General features: G+C 44.7%; 2 protein-coding genes across 9 annotated transcripts in view; one reads left to right on the forward strand and one right to left on the reverse strand.

Annotated features, from left to right (window-relative positions):
- NCF2 (neutrophil cytosolic factor 2) overlaps positions 1-2,803 on the forward strand; it is a 35,386-nt gene extending 32,583 nt beyond the window's left edge. The window contains exons 14-15 of one of the 2 annotated variants that reach the window (XM_080648116.1): positions 793-970; positions 1,564-2,803. In XM_080648116.1, coding sequence (XP_080504242.1) covers positions 793-970; positions 1,564-1,676 — 291 coding nt within the window. In that variant the 3' untranslated portion in view covers positions 1,677-2,803. The remainder of the gene's footprint in view (positions 1-792; positions 971-1,563) is intronic. The other variant, XM_080648115.1, reaches the window with a different exon arrangement.
- A 382-nt stretch (positions 2,804-3,185) lies between these two features.
- The window catches only part of SMG7 (SMG7 nonsense mediated mRNA decay factor), a 60,608-nt gene continuing 50,843 nt past the window's right edge, over positions 3,186-12,950 (reverse strand). For 5 of the 7 annotated variants that reach the window (XM_080647454.1, XM_080647458.1, XM_080647452.1 and 2 more), the window contains 7 exons: positions 11,808-12,179; positions 10,952-11,101; positions 8,325-8,405; positions 7,728-7,887; positions 6,371-6,541; positions 6,113-6,258; positions 3,186-5,547 (listed from right to left, as the gene is read on the reverse strand). In XM_080647454.1, coding sequence (XP_080503580.1) covers positions 5,434-5,547; positions 6,113-6,258; positions 6,371-6,541; positions 7,728-7,887; positions 8,325-8,405; positions 10,952-11,101; positions 11,808-12,179 — 1,194 coding nt within the window. In that variant the 3' untranslated portion in view covers positions 3,186-5,433. The remainder of the gene's footprint in view (positions 5,548-6,112; positions 6,259-6,370; positions 6,542-7,727; positions 7,888-8,324; positions 8,406-10,951; positions 11,102-11,807; positions 12,180-12,950) is intronic. The other 2 variants (XM_080647457.1, XM_080647455.1) reach the window with 1 other exon arrangement.

Below are 12,950 nucleotides of genomic sequence, written 5' to 3' on the forward strand. Positions count from 1 at the left end.
CTAGAAACTGCATCTTTCCCTCAACATCTGTGGGACAAAAATGACCATAATGGTCTTGGCTTTGCATAGTATGGTGCTGCGCAGTGGTTCTCAAACTTTAGCATGTACCAGAATTACCTAGAGCAGTGGTCGGCAAACCGCGGCTCGCGAGCCACATGCAGCTCTTTGGCCCCTTGAGTGTGGCTCTTCCACAAAATACCACGGCCTGGGCGAGTCTATTTTGAAGAAGTGGTGTTAGAAGTTGTTTAAGTTTAAAAAATTTGGCTCTCTAAATAAATTTCAATCGTTGTACTGTTGATATTTGGCTCTGCTGACTAATGAGTTTGCCGACCACTGACCTAGAAGGCTTGTGAAAACAGTCTGATGAGCCCCATCTGATCTAATAGGCTTGGGATGGAGCTGAAAATGTGCATTTCTTCAAGGTCCCGTGTTGTGAGTGCTGGGGAAAGGGTGTTGGACTCAGAGACCTAGGTTTGACTTTGCAGTCTATCATTTACTGGTGACTCAACCTGTTTCTCCATCTGAAAAGAATGGTACCTATTCTACCTTTTCAGGATTACTGTGAGTTTTAGGTAAGATTTTACGACTACCTGTGGTCCTGCAGACCTTGTTTCATTTATCCAACCGGCCAGTATTCATAGAGTATGTGTTAGGTCTATGCTAGACATTGATCCCAAATTTGCCGCTGAGTTTTTATCCAGGTGCTACTGACATTTCTCTGGCTGAATCCTTCAGGGATGATGTTCACTGTGCAGGAAGTTAGGAAAACTAACAGGCCCTTTATTATTTCAGGGTGACCAAGGCTTTCCAGATGAACCCAAGGAAAGTGAGAAATCGGATACCAATAGCCAGACATCAGAACCTCAGCTGAAGGAAGGAAGCCAGGTGGTAGCAATCTTCAGTTATGAGGCTACCCAACCAGAAGACCTGGAATTTCTGGAAGGGGACGTAATCCATGTTGTGTCCATAGGTAAGTGCTACTCCTGAATTACAGAAATCAATTTCCATGTTAGCAGAAGTCAATTTAAGGGCAGAGGCAGACAACATCACTAACCTACAAACGAAACTTGAGCCAGTGGTCTCAATCTCCTTCTTCGCTCTCAACTGGAGAGCAAAACCCAGTACTCAGCTTTTCCGTCTGTTGCTCTAATGGGCAGGGAAGCAACAAATGGCAACTTACTAGTAAATGACACTTCAGTACATTCACATTTAAAGACTTCTACACTTCAGAAGCCATGGATCATCATTCCCAGAGTTAACCAATTAGAAGGCTGTGGCATCATTTTGCCTTTGCACCAAGCCATAAGATAACTATCTTCTGCAAACCACAGTTCTTTGGATGTATGTACTTTCAAAGATGAGAGTAGAAGGGGGTCAATTTTGTCTTACTAGCAGCTATTCAGAATTACTGTGTCCCTCCCTGGTGGCTTCCCTAATCCTGCAAGGAATCAAACACATTAAAAACGGAAACATTAAGTGTTCTTAGTGCTTCTTAAACTGCAGTAAGCGAGGCCATTTTCCTGTACTGGTTTTAGAAATCAGTCTCTGCTTTCCCTTCATCAGTGAACGACGAATGGCTGGAAGGGGAGTGCAAAGGGAAGTTTGGCATTTTCCCCAAGGCTTTTGTTAAAGAACGTGCAGCCACAGACCTGGACAGCACTCCCAGGGGAGTCTAGGATGCCTCACAACCTACGGAGTGGAAGGAAAAAACTACCATCGCATTTGTAAGGTTTAGGATGCCTCTGTGGTACATGGTACAGTGTCAACTAATCTACTTTCCCGTTAAAATTTAACCTGTTAGACAATGATGTGAGAATTTAGGATTACGAACACCTTGGCGGGGGGTGGGGGTGGGGTGGGGTGTGGTTGGAAGTGTCTGGAAGGGCATGAGGTGGCGTCCCAGGTGATGTTTTTTTGCTCAGAGTACTGGCTACCCAGATGTGTTCACTTTGTGAAAAATGCACTGAGCTGCAGTTATCATTGGTGCACTTCTCTGTATGTGTGATAGAAATAAAAACCCAAGACACTCAGAATGCAGGCCTAAGGCCTAACCGTAGATAACTATTCCTGTTCACCATCAGACTACTGGGGCCTGACTAACCTACAGGTAATTCAGGAGGCACGCACACAAAATTAACTTTTAAGTCTCGTTGCTAGACTGAGTGAGGTTCCCACGGAATGACTAGAATCACATCCCTTCATGTCTTCTCACACACACTCAGGAGTTTAACAGGAAAATTTGCCACTAAGACTTAACTGAAGAAAAGAAGCCGTGTTCAGGCAGCCAGTTGGTTAACAGTATCCTATTAGTTAACATTTCACAATCCGTACAATGCTAATGCGCACAATAGAATGTGGCCTTACCTTGGTTATCATATAACCCAGTGGCCTGTTTTTCAGGGTTAACTTGGATGAAGGATTCCATAGATACTAGGCCTGGCCTTAATCCATTCCTTTCTTCTTGTGAGTATAAGGCCCTGTTAATAATTTTTCAAGCGTGTAGGTGAGGTACAGACAGAATCAACACCTAGGCGGAAGGCCCAGCAGGCTGCCACTGGACATTTTGGACACAACTTGAAGAAATGCAACCCCAGCTCTAGCTGGTTTGGCTCAGTGGATAGAGCGTCGGCCTGCAGACTGAAGGGTCCCAGGTTCGATTCCGGTCAAGGGCATGTACCTTGGTTGCGGGCACATCCCCAGTAGGGGGTGTGCAGGAGGCAGCTGATCGATGTTTCTCTCTCATCGATGTCTCTAACTTTCTATCCCTCTCCCTTCCTGTCTGTAAAAATCAATAAAATATATTAAAAAAAAAAAAAGAAATGCAACCCCAAAGCTAAGAATAATTATTAATTACTGTTGCTGCCAATCAGACTTAGTGAACTTTATAGGCCCAAATGATAAGCTTTCTCTGAATTGCCTTACTAACAGAGAAACTAGGGATAAAACTGGTGGATACGTTAACTCCTTTGCATAAGGATTCTTATTTATTAAATAAAAGAATTTGATAGTTTCTTTCTACCCACCCCTTTCCATACTAATACATGCTGGTTTGGAAAGCTACTAAAAGCAAAAGTAACCCTGAAGCATATCCAATTTCTGACCACCTCTGCTTTCCTCTAGATGACTTCTGAGTCGTTCCCAAGTCTTGATTTTAGGGTAGAAAAGAAACCATCTGTACACAGATCTGGTTGGAGAGAACATGGTTTAATTAAAGGCAAAGCTGATTTCAGCAGCTGCAGGTCTTGCACAGACAGACCTAAACAAAAACAAAACAGAACAAAACAAAACAAAACACAAAAGAAGGTTTACTACACAAAACCAGTTTCTGATGAAGATTCTCCTCTCCCTCCTTATTACTCCACATGGAGGATAAGGTGAGGAACCCGCCCGAGAATCAGAAAACATTCCAAACACCAAATGCTCATGCAGAAATGGGGCTGCAGAGGGGACGTAGGGGCTCCTGGGAGCGACGGCGAACCTGATGAGCTGGTCTAGGGTGCCAGAATGGGTGACAGTTCACACACTGGAATGTTGCAGCTGCCTGAATGTGGGGCTCAAACACACAGAGTGGGGAAAGGCAGCAGGGAGGAGGCTTGGGAGGGAGGGACTGGAGAAGGTGGACACAGGAAGGAGCAGGAGAGAAGCACAAAGGGTTTCATATTGCCATTGGATTGCGGGGGGGCGGGGGGGGGGGGGCTTCACCCTTCCAGACCTTCTAAAAAAAAAGAAAAAACAAAACCAAAAAAAACCCAAATACCGTGTCAAACTGAGAGAGCAATAATGTAAGCACACGAACTCCAACCACTCTCTCTGAAGAGCAATGAGCATTAGGCCCTGCCCCTTTCACTGCTGGGGCTGCCCAGACTCCAGTGACACCGGGCTCCGGATGTGCTTTGCTCTGTAGCCGCCTTCCAGCTCTGAAGTCCCACACTAACCACACACCACCCCCCTCGGAGAGCAGGTGGGCGTGTGTGTGCACACACTCACACGTGCACAAAGGAGAGACCTCCTGGAAAATAAACCCTACCACTAGCACAGCAATTGGACATTTAGATTGTTTCCATAATTTCCCCTTAAAATATTACTTTTCCAGGAAACGACTAACAGAAATGCTGTCCTTCTGTTTCTACCCAAGAAAATTTCCAGTCCTCTTTCCTTCTAATAAATATCAAATAAAAGCTCATTTTCTTTTCTTCCAGAATGGACTTCGTTGTGTTTTCTTCTGTGCATGATGCACATGTGTCCATGTTGCCTTGAATTTCACTCTGAAGGTGGAGGCTGGGATATTGCAGCTGGTGGGGGGCCTGGCCCCGCTGGGCTACACAGCCGCCGCTCCTTCCTCTTCAGACTGTCTTTTGGGCCCCAGCTGCTGGACCCCATGCTGTTGCTTCTTGTTGCGATGTTGTACACATTAGGAATAAAAACAATGACTAGCATATAGCATAGGGTAGAAAAGGGACGGAGGTAGGATGGGAGAAGAGGGGGAGCAGATAGGATAGGGGCACAAAAACCAACCAAACAAAAAGTAACCACACTGAAAGCTTCTACCTAGTAAACCACTAGGTCATGAATGGACTAGCCCGCCTTCTGGGAGACTGCTTGCTCTGCTACTGCAAAATGTACAGGAATCAAAAACGTCCATTTAAACCCTACAGCAGCCACCTGCTGGTCCAGCCCAGCACCACCACCCACACTGCACCCTCGAGTGGGGCTCGAGCACCTACAGAGTGAAGGGCATTTCCTGCTGGAGTCTCCAGGCCAGAAGAGGGCCTACCGGAACCTTCTGAGCGAAGGCGAGGCCTTGTACTCTCTCTATGGAACACTGCCACTGGCCGAAGAGGTCCGCTTCCCCATCCTGTCACCACCAACCTCTCAAGGAGCAGTGAACGGGGCTTTCCTTGCTGCACACTGACTAGAAGCAGCACATCTGTATATGGAAGAATTCAGTGTGACTTTTTACTACTGAGAGTATAACAATAATAAAAGATGTTTAGGAATAATTTCAACTACATTCTCAGTCAGCAAAGCAATCATTAATGGATTCCTATTTTATTCCCCAAAGAGGAAAAAAGGACTGAGAAGTTCCCACTGGCTTCTCCCACCTGCCTTCCCTTCTCAGCTTTCACTTCCCATGTGGCTGGGGACATGCACGATGGAGAAGGCGAGAGGCGGTGCTATCAGGTAACTGAGTGAGACAAACAGCAGTTCCTCTCTCCCTCCGGAGGCCCGGGGGGACGGAGAGTACCTGATGATTTTTCTTTTGGTTGCACTGCGGACATTTCGTGCACACTCAGCGGGCCGGTGGAACACTTACACCCTCTCAACGGCAAGACACAGAGAAGAGGGCTGCCACCTGCAGGGGCTGTGGGCCAGTCCTGCAAACCCAACATGCCATGGTGTATGGAGCCTCATTGCCAGGTTGCCAACCCATCCTCAGTGTGGAGGGTTCATGGTGCCTTGTCCCCGCTGCTGCTTCTGTTTCTGCTGCATCAACAGCTGCTCCAGAGCGGACGGGCCAGGGTGCATCATGGAACTGGACCAGATGGACTGAAAGACAGCCCAGAGCTTGTCAGCAGAGCTCACAGGCCTGGTTGTCTGAAAGGATTGGTTTTTCAATCCCAAACATAAAGGCACAACGTCCCAAGATCCCCACCTCCTAAAAAAATCCAGCTATTAGAAAAGACTGTCTTTAAGACTAGTTAGCTGCTATTAACATTATTTTAGACCAGAAAAGGTGAAAGTACGTTTGAGATGAAGTCTTTTACTAAACTCAGTTCCATGTGGGACCACAGAGTATTTTACTGTTAGGTGCTGTTCTTTTACTTGTTTAGAAAAGGCTTAAACATTCCAAGATGAATCAGAACGTTCTTAAACTTAGAATGCAACTAGGACCTTTGTGTTTCTGCCCCTGAAGATAATGCTTTGTCACTAATGAATTCACAAATTAAAAACAAAAAGCCCATTCAAGAAGTTCATAAGGCAGGCCATGTTTCCAGAATGCTGCTAGATATGAGCTATTAATCAAGTGTAGGAGCCTTAGGAATAACCCAGCTATTTATGTGAATGAAACCAGCAACACTGATTGTGGTTCTTATTCCTGAAATCCACTCACCTTCAGGCTCTCCATGAGGACAGCAGAGGAATCCTCCACAGAGGGACCATGGCCTGTCCAGGTGCCGCTTGGAGTGCTGGTCTGCTGCCAGCTGCTCTCAGAGGATGATGTTGCTGAGAGATAATCAATGCCAAACCCACCCATGGCTAAGGGATGAAAAGAGACAAGAATTCAAGAATACGTTTTATCACTGCCAAATGCCAAAAACCAGAAAAAGACAGAATAAGTTATTTTACTTTTGTCAAGTTTGGGTCTCACCTGGCTTATCAGTTTTCCACCGATCTGCAGCTCTCCTATCCCTGTTATCTGGAGCCCCAATGGGTCCAAAATTGGAGAATGGAACAGAATTATGGTTGTGTGTTGGAGGGGAGCTTGGCAGGCTGCTTGGGTTAGAGGAATGAGGAGATTGGCTGGCTGGTGTTGAATGATCTATTAAACAATAGCAAAAGAGAACATTCAATAGATAAGCTGTTTCACAAACATGCCAAGAACTTGTTTCCTGTAGATCTGGTCACTTAAATTCTACTAAAAGTAATTAGAGGGTTTTGGAGGAAAGGCAAAATAAGGGCCCCCAAAAGGACTCTGCAAGATGTAGGAATCTGTTTCACTAAACATAAATAACGAGGCACATTCCTTGCCCTAGAACAGTGGTCGGCAAACTCATTAGTCAACAGAGCCAAATATCAACAGTACCACGATTGAAATTTCTTTTGAGAGCCAAATTTTTTAAACTTAAACTTCTTCTAACACTACTTCTTCAAAATAGATTCGCCCAGGCCGTGGTATTTTGTGGAAGAGCCACACACAAGGGGCCAAAGAGCCACAGTGTGCCGACCACTGCCCTAGAACAAAACAGAACAAAACAAAGCAGGAGAGGATTCTGTCAAATGCATCCACTAATGCAACACACCTGTTTCAGATAAGTACCCATTCGTCTTCCATATGAGAAATATAATTGCCTAACTTTAAGAGTTACTATTAAATCAGACTCCATTTCTAAAATGGGCATTAAAAAAAACTTTCTATTTTAAAAATTGCAGTTTTTCCTGCAAAGAATGTATGTCTACAAACAAAACTAAAAAACAGCTGACATCCTTTAGAACCCCTATTTTCCTCCCATACAACTCTGCTGTTTTTGCTGGTTACTGAGGATATGAAAAAACCTTTAAAAAAGAAAATGTGCACGCGCGCGCGCGCGCGCGCGCGCGCACACACACACACACACACACACACACACACACATTAATTTCGGAGAGGAATGGAGAGGGAGAGAGAGATAGAAACATCAATGATGAGGGACTCATTGATCCGCTGCCTCCTGCATGCCCCATACTGGGAATCGCGCCCACAACCTGGGCATGTGCCCTGATTGGGAATTGAACCTTGATCTCCAATGCTCAACCACTGGGCCACACTGGAGGGGCTGCAAAAGCTTTTTTAATGGCATTTGTTATGTAAACTAGCTCATCAGGCTTTTTCTCTATTTTCTTTCAGAAGTTACGTAGGAAAAAAAAGCAACACAATTTATTTTTAATGGTAAAATCATTCTACCTCTTAATCAATTTGAGTTTACTGGTAATGCAAGGTCTACCATGTGTTGAAGACTAGTTAATACCTGAACTGGCAGGAAGTGATGGGGACCACGGAGTCCCTTCAAACAGGGAGTACAGGGATGTTTCCTGGGGGGCCATTGCGGGATTGAGTTCTGCTTTGGAGCTGGTTGTCAGGTTTTTCCCATATACCTCATTGAACACACTGTTGTTTGGGTATCTTTCCTGAAAGAAATGACAATCAAGTAAGAGAAACACGTCAAAAAAGGAAAAGTATTTAGAAAATGCCACGTTCAGGTTCACAGATGATTGGGACACCTTCAACTTTTCTTAAGGCAAACTTTTGTTTCTTTCAGCTTTCCTGTTAATTTCCCTTTGCCTTCCCTCACACTTTTGCTCTATCTACGTAAACCACAACGTTAAAAGTATGAATAATTTATTAGGCGAAACAGAGCCTAAGGATTTCAATATTGAGAAGTTAAAGGATTCAAACCTGTAACATACAAGTCTCTAGTGTACCCAATCAGAGAGAGAGGGGATAAAATAAAGAATCCAAAAGGTGCCGATATATGTGAGAAAAACAGACATACTGAAATAGGACGGGAAAGAACAGGGGAGCCCACAATGACAACACAAAGCAGGATTCTTCACTGTTTACTCACTTGGTTGAGAGAGAATCCGGTGAGGGACAGGAAAGAGGATGAATGTGACATGAGCTCAGAGGGCTTCTCCAATAAGGATTTCTTCACAGACCCGGAAAAAACATGGTAGTTAGATTATGCCTTGCATTTCCTTAATATTAATTTTAAGACACTATACAGCCCAAGTATAAGACCATAATGTAAGCGCACTTGTACCCACCGTAGTGTACAGAATGAGGCTCATAAGATATGAGTGCTAATCTGTTAAAGGCCATGACGCCTGCTCAGTGCCAGTGGCCACAGGGAGTTAGAGACCCTCCTCCTCGATCAGGCCCTCTTAACCCAGCACAGAGATCCAGGCAGAGACCAGTGACCTTGGAATACTCTCAAGACAAAATGCTGAACTGATCTGGCACTGTTTTCTCCCCAAGTTTTTAAAAACACTGACATTAACGACTGAAGAAAAGCCTTTCAAATCCATTTGACAACGGGTTTTGTGAACATGGTCTCTATGCAGCTTTATCTACAGTTGACAAAAGTAGGTTTACAGCAGTGAGTGCGCTAAACACAGAGTTTATTCTTGTGTTAATATTTATTAACTAGAAGCCCAGAGTGCAAAATTGCCTTGCTCGCAGCCCCGCCCACCGCACTGGTCTTAGGTTGTTACGGTGTTAGGGCCACGGGCGCGCGCATGCATGTCCCTCAGCCCGGTCTGCACCCTCTCCAATTTGGGACCCCTCGGACATCCCTCTCACAATCCGGGACTGCTGGCTCCTAACCACTCGCCTGCCTGCCCCTAACCACTCTGCCTGCCAGCCTGATTACCCCCTAACCGCTCCCCTGCCAGCCTGATTGACGCCTAACTGCCCTCCCCTGCAGGGCTGAGGGGACTGGAGGACTCTGGCTGGATGAGGTGGGGCTGAGGGGACTGGGGGACTGAGGCTGGATGAGGTGGGGCTGAGGGGACTGGGCGCCGCCATCTTGTGAGGGCGTGGCAGTCAACTAGCATATTCCCTCTTTATTAGATAGGATTATTGTATTGTTTTCCATACAAACAACTGTAAACCTACTTTTATCCCACCCTGTACTAAATTACATAGTTGCTAAAGTCAAGTTATTGGGGAAAAAAGCTGAATCTCTGATGCTTGCTGTCATTGAATAGTTGGTCAACATGCATTTATTAACCACCTACTACACACAAGTCATTTTCACACACATGATATCATTAACAATGTTAAATACAGAAAGGGTTATAGTCAAGGTTTTCCTTTAAAAACATGTGACAAACACTAATATATGCCTCTCGCCAACTGCTCTATGAGCTTCATTTCCTATGGAAGGAGCAAGTGCAATAGGAACAAGGGATCAGGAAGCAGGTGGACAGAGAGGGAGACACTCCCCCAAACCCTCCAGCAACCCGTGAAAAGCAGCAAGGCGACATGTAGCGACAGCAGGTCAGCAACTGGGGTTTCCACACCTCTAGGCATAGTCAGGGCACCACTACTCCAGTTTTTAGGAGATTTTATTTCTCCTAACTTAGGGGGGGAAATGGGAGCTTTCTATGGCCACTCACCAAGCCAAATTCTTAAGGGAACTTCAAGTACCAGGGATGGCAGCTTGTCACCAGTGCCATTAAGCTTTTATTTCTCCTAGTACGAAAATCAACGCCTTTTAATTTTACATTTTCTTGCCCAGTGTCTATGGGGAAGAAAATAAATCTCAGAACTGTTTCACGTTTTATTAAAATGGGGTGAAAGACAGAAAAAAAACAACCATAGTGCACATTTTTCTTTTACTTCCCCATCTTAGTAAATACAATGTAAACACTGGCACAGGTACAGCATGGTATCCTCTCTGAAATGCAGACTGGGATCTAGAAGATTTCTTAAAAAGATACAACTAATGAAGTCTTACACTTTATGTCATTATAGTTGTTTATTGCTGTAGTCACTCATTTATGGCACTCTTTTTAGCCATTCTGTTTAGACGGCTCTTAGTTAACCAAACAGAAAAGAGCCACATAGCATTCAAAAGCATCAGTAAACCATCTAGAACAGTGGTCGGCAAACTCATTGGTCAACAGAGCCAAATATCAACAGTACAACGATTGAAATTTCTTTTGAGAGCCAAATTTTTTAAACTTAAACTTCTTCTAACGCCACTTCTTCAAAATAGACTCGCCCAGGCCGTGGTATTTTGTGGAAGAGCCACACTCAAGGGGCCAAAGAGCCGCATGTGGCTCGCAAGCTGCAGTTTGCCAACCACAGGTCTAGAACATATTTCATTTCCTATTTTGAGTGCATGAGAAAAAAAATCTCACTATTCTAAATAAGATTAACAACACTGGACATTCCTGGGTCCGGATGGAAGTGCCACTTGAGAACTAACTTAAATTGCCAGCATCACAACCTGTGTGTGCCCAGCCTCAGGATGGTCTTAACAAAGTCACAACTGTAAGGTCTGGAGAAACCAGGCCGTCAGAAACATTTTGCCATGTTTTACTACCATTTGAAGGCCAGTTTGGGCCATTGGGAAATAAACTTTACAATTCTGTAAAAAAAGAAATGCCCCCCAAAAGAAGAAATCACCTATTCTAAAATCTCAGAAAAGCAGCTGGGGTTAGAGCAAGAATTAGGTTAAATACATACAAAGAGGCTTCTTCCAGGGAGAGAGGCGAGAGGCCCCAGCAGAGCTGGGTAAAGATCAGGAGGATTAGAAAAAATCAGCTCTTCCTCTTCCTCCAAGGCAGCCAGACTCTTTAACAGGTCCGGAGGAAGCAGAGGGGAGCCCTTGGGGTCCTAGTGACAGAAAGGAGCACAGTGAGAAGCCATAGGAATGACAAAAGCACAAAGGAGCAGTGGCATGATTAGGGGATGAAGTCATTAATAGTGAAGCAAGATTATGCAAAGGAAAAGGCTCTGAAACACAAAAGCAAATTGACAGAGTGGGCGAGAATGATCAAGACAATACAAAGAAGCAAAAACTGACAGAGCAGAACATAAAAGGTAAAAGTGGCTGTGAGTCAAGCTGCAATGGAGCAAAGTGACTAACTTACCTTGTGCTAACGACCAAGTTATAAACACATCCCTATGTCTCAGGAATAGGAAGGGCAAGGAAGGGGAACTCCACTATTAAAGATAACTGGCTGACTATTCCTCTCAGAAAGCAATTCGTTTAAATGTGCAGTGAACTATTTTTAAACTTAGATGATTCAGCTCAACGCAGGGAGCTGTCTCCGAATTCTCTAACATGTGGGTTGGAGAGTACCGCACATGACATCTTTGCCAGACTATCAAGTTTAAACTCAGTAACAGGATCCTTCAGCTCCTCAAATCCAACATACTGTGCAACTGTGAAGAGGAGACCAGGCGCTGTGCCCACTGCTCAGTAGCATTCTGTGACACTAACGAATCAGTGACCTTTAGAAACAGCTACTGGGAAATTCAAAAGATTCCCAGCCCCAGACCTCTCTCTCAAGTGCCTGTGACAGGAAAGGACACACACCTCAAATGGCATCCTGGGCACAGAATCCTGCTCTGGACGGAAGACTCCTGGTGGCCGCTTGCCCCTGCGGTCCATATTTGCTTGCTGAGCCATCACAGCTCTGTTATCAGCCACGCTGTAGGAAGAGTCCCAGTAGAATTCTGGGACCTTGACTTCTGAGTGATTGTGGTTATATGGCTCCATGGGAAAAGGCTTCATTTTTTTCTCTAGAGGCTGCTGCTGCATTACAGGAGATTGCAATGACGGCTCAAACAGCTTTATGGGATCTTGGGTCTGAAGGTAGTAGGGCTGTTTCACAGGCATGATTTTCCCTAATGGGCCTTGAACCTGAGGGGGATTCCACAGCTGTTTGGAGGCATCTGCCTGCTGATACTGAAAAAGAAAAGCCTGTCATCAGGATGAGGATGAAACGCAATGTTCCTGACACTCAGTACTCAGGAATCACAGAATGCACTTGGGGGTTTTACAATCAACACCACTCGGCAATGCAGCGGTTTCCTCTACCGTTCATGTTTTTCTTTTCTTTTTCTTTTTCTTTTTTTAAAAATATATTTTATTGATATTTCACAGAGAGGAAGGGAGAGGGATAGAGAGCTAGAAACATCGATGAGAGAGAAACATCGATCAGCTGCCTCCTGCACACCTCCCACTGGGTATGTGCTCGCAACCAAGGTACATGCCCTTGACCGGAATCGAACCCGGGACCTTTCAGTCCGCAGGCCGACGCTCTATCCCCTGAGCCAAACCGGTTTCGGCTCGTTCAGGTTTTTCAATACACAGAGAGCTATCTGGGTACAGATTATGGACACTGAACTCATAGTCTCCTTTTCAATTCAATTATTTAAGAGGTTTAATGAGTATGTGTGTCTCCCTCCGGTTTCAAGTGCTATGTGGATGACAATATTTAAGGTTGGTGTCACAGCTTTCTTAACATCTCATCAAGATTATGATTCTACTTCCCTTCTATAGTTTATGTTCACACAGGAAACAATTATTTCTAGAAAATACTTTCCAATAAAACTTAACAAGTAGTAGCAGCGAAGAATAGTATCTACTATCCTTTACAAAAGTGTTAAAGGAAAACATTTACACTTTCCTAATCAGCAAAGAGATTCTTTTATATTCTCATCATCATTACAAGTC

The sequence above is a fragment of the Plecotus auritus genome, assembly GCF_963455305.1.
Source record: "Plecotus auritus genome assembly, chromosome: 12".
NCBI lineage: Eukaryota > Metazoa > Chordata > Mammalia > Chiroptera > Vespertilionidae > Plecotus > Plecotus auritus.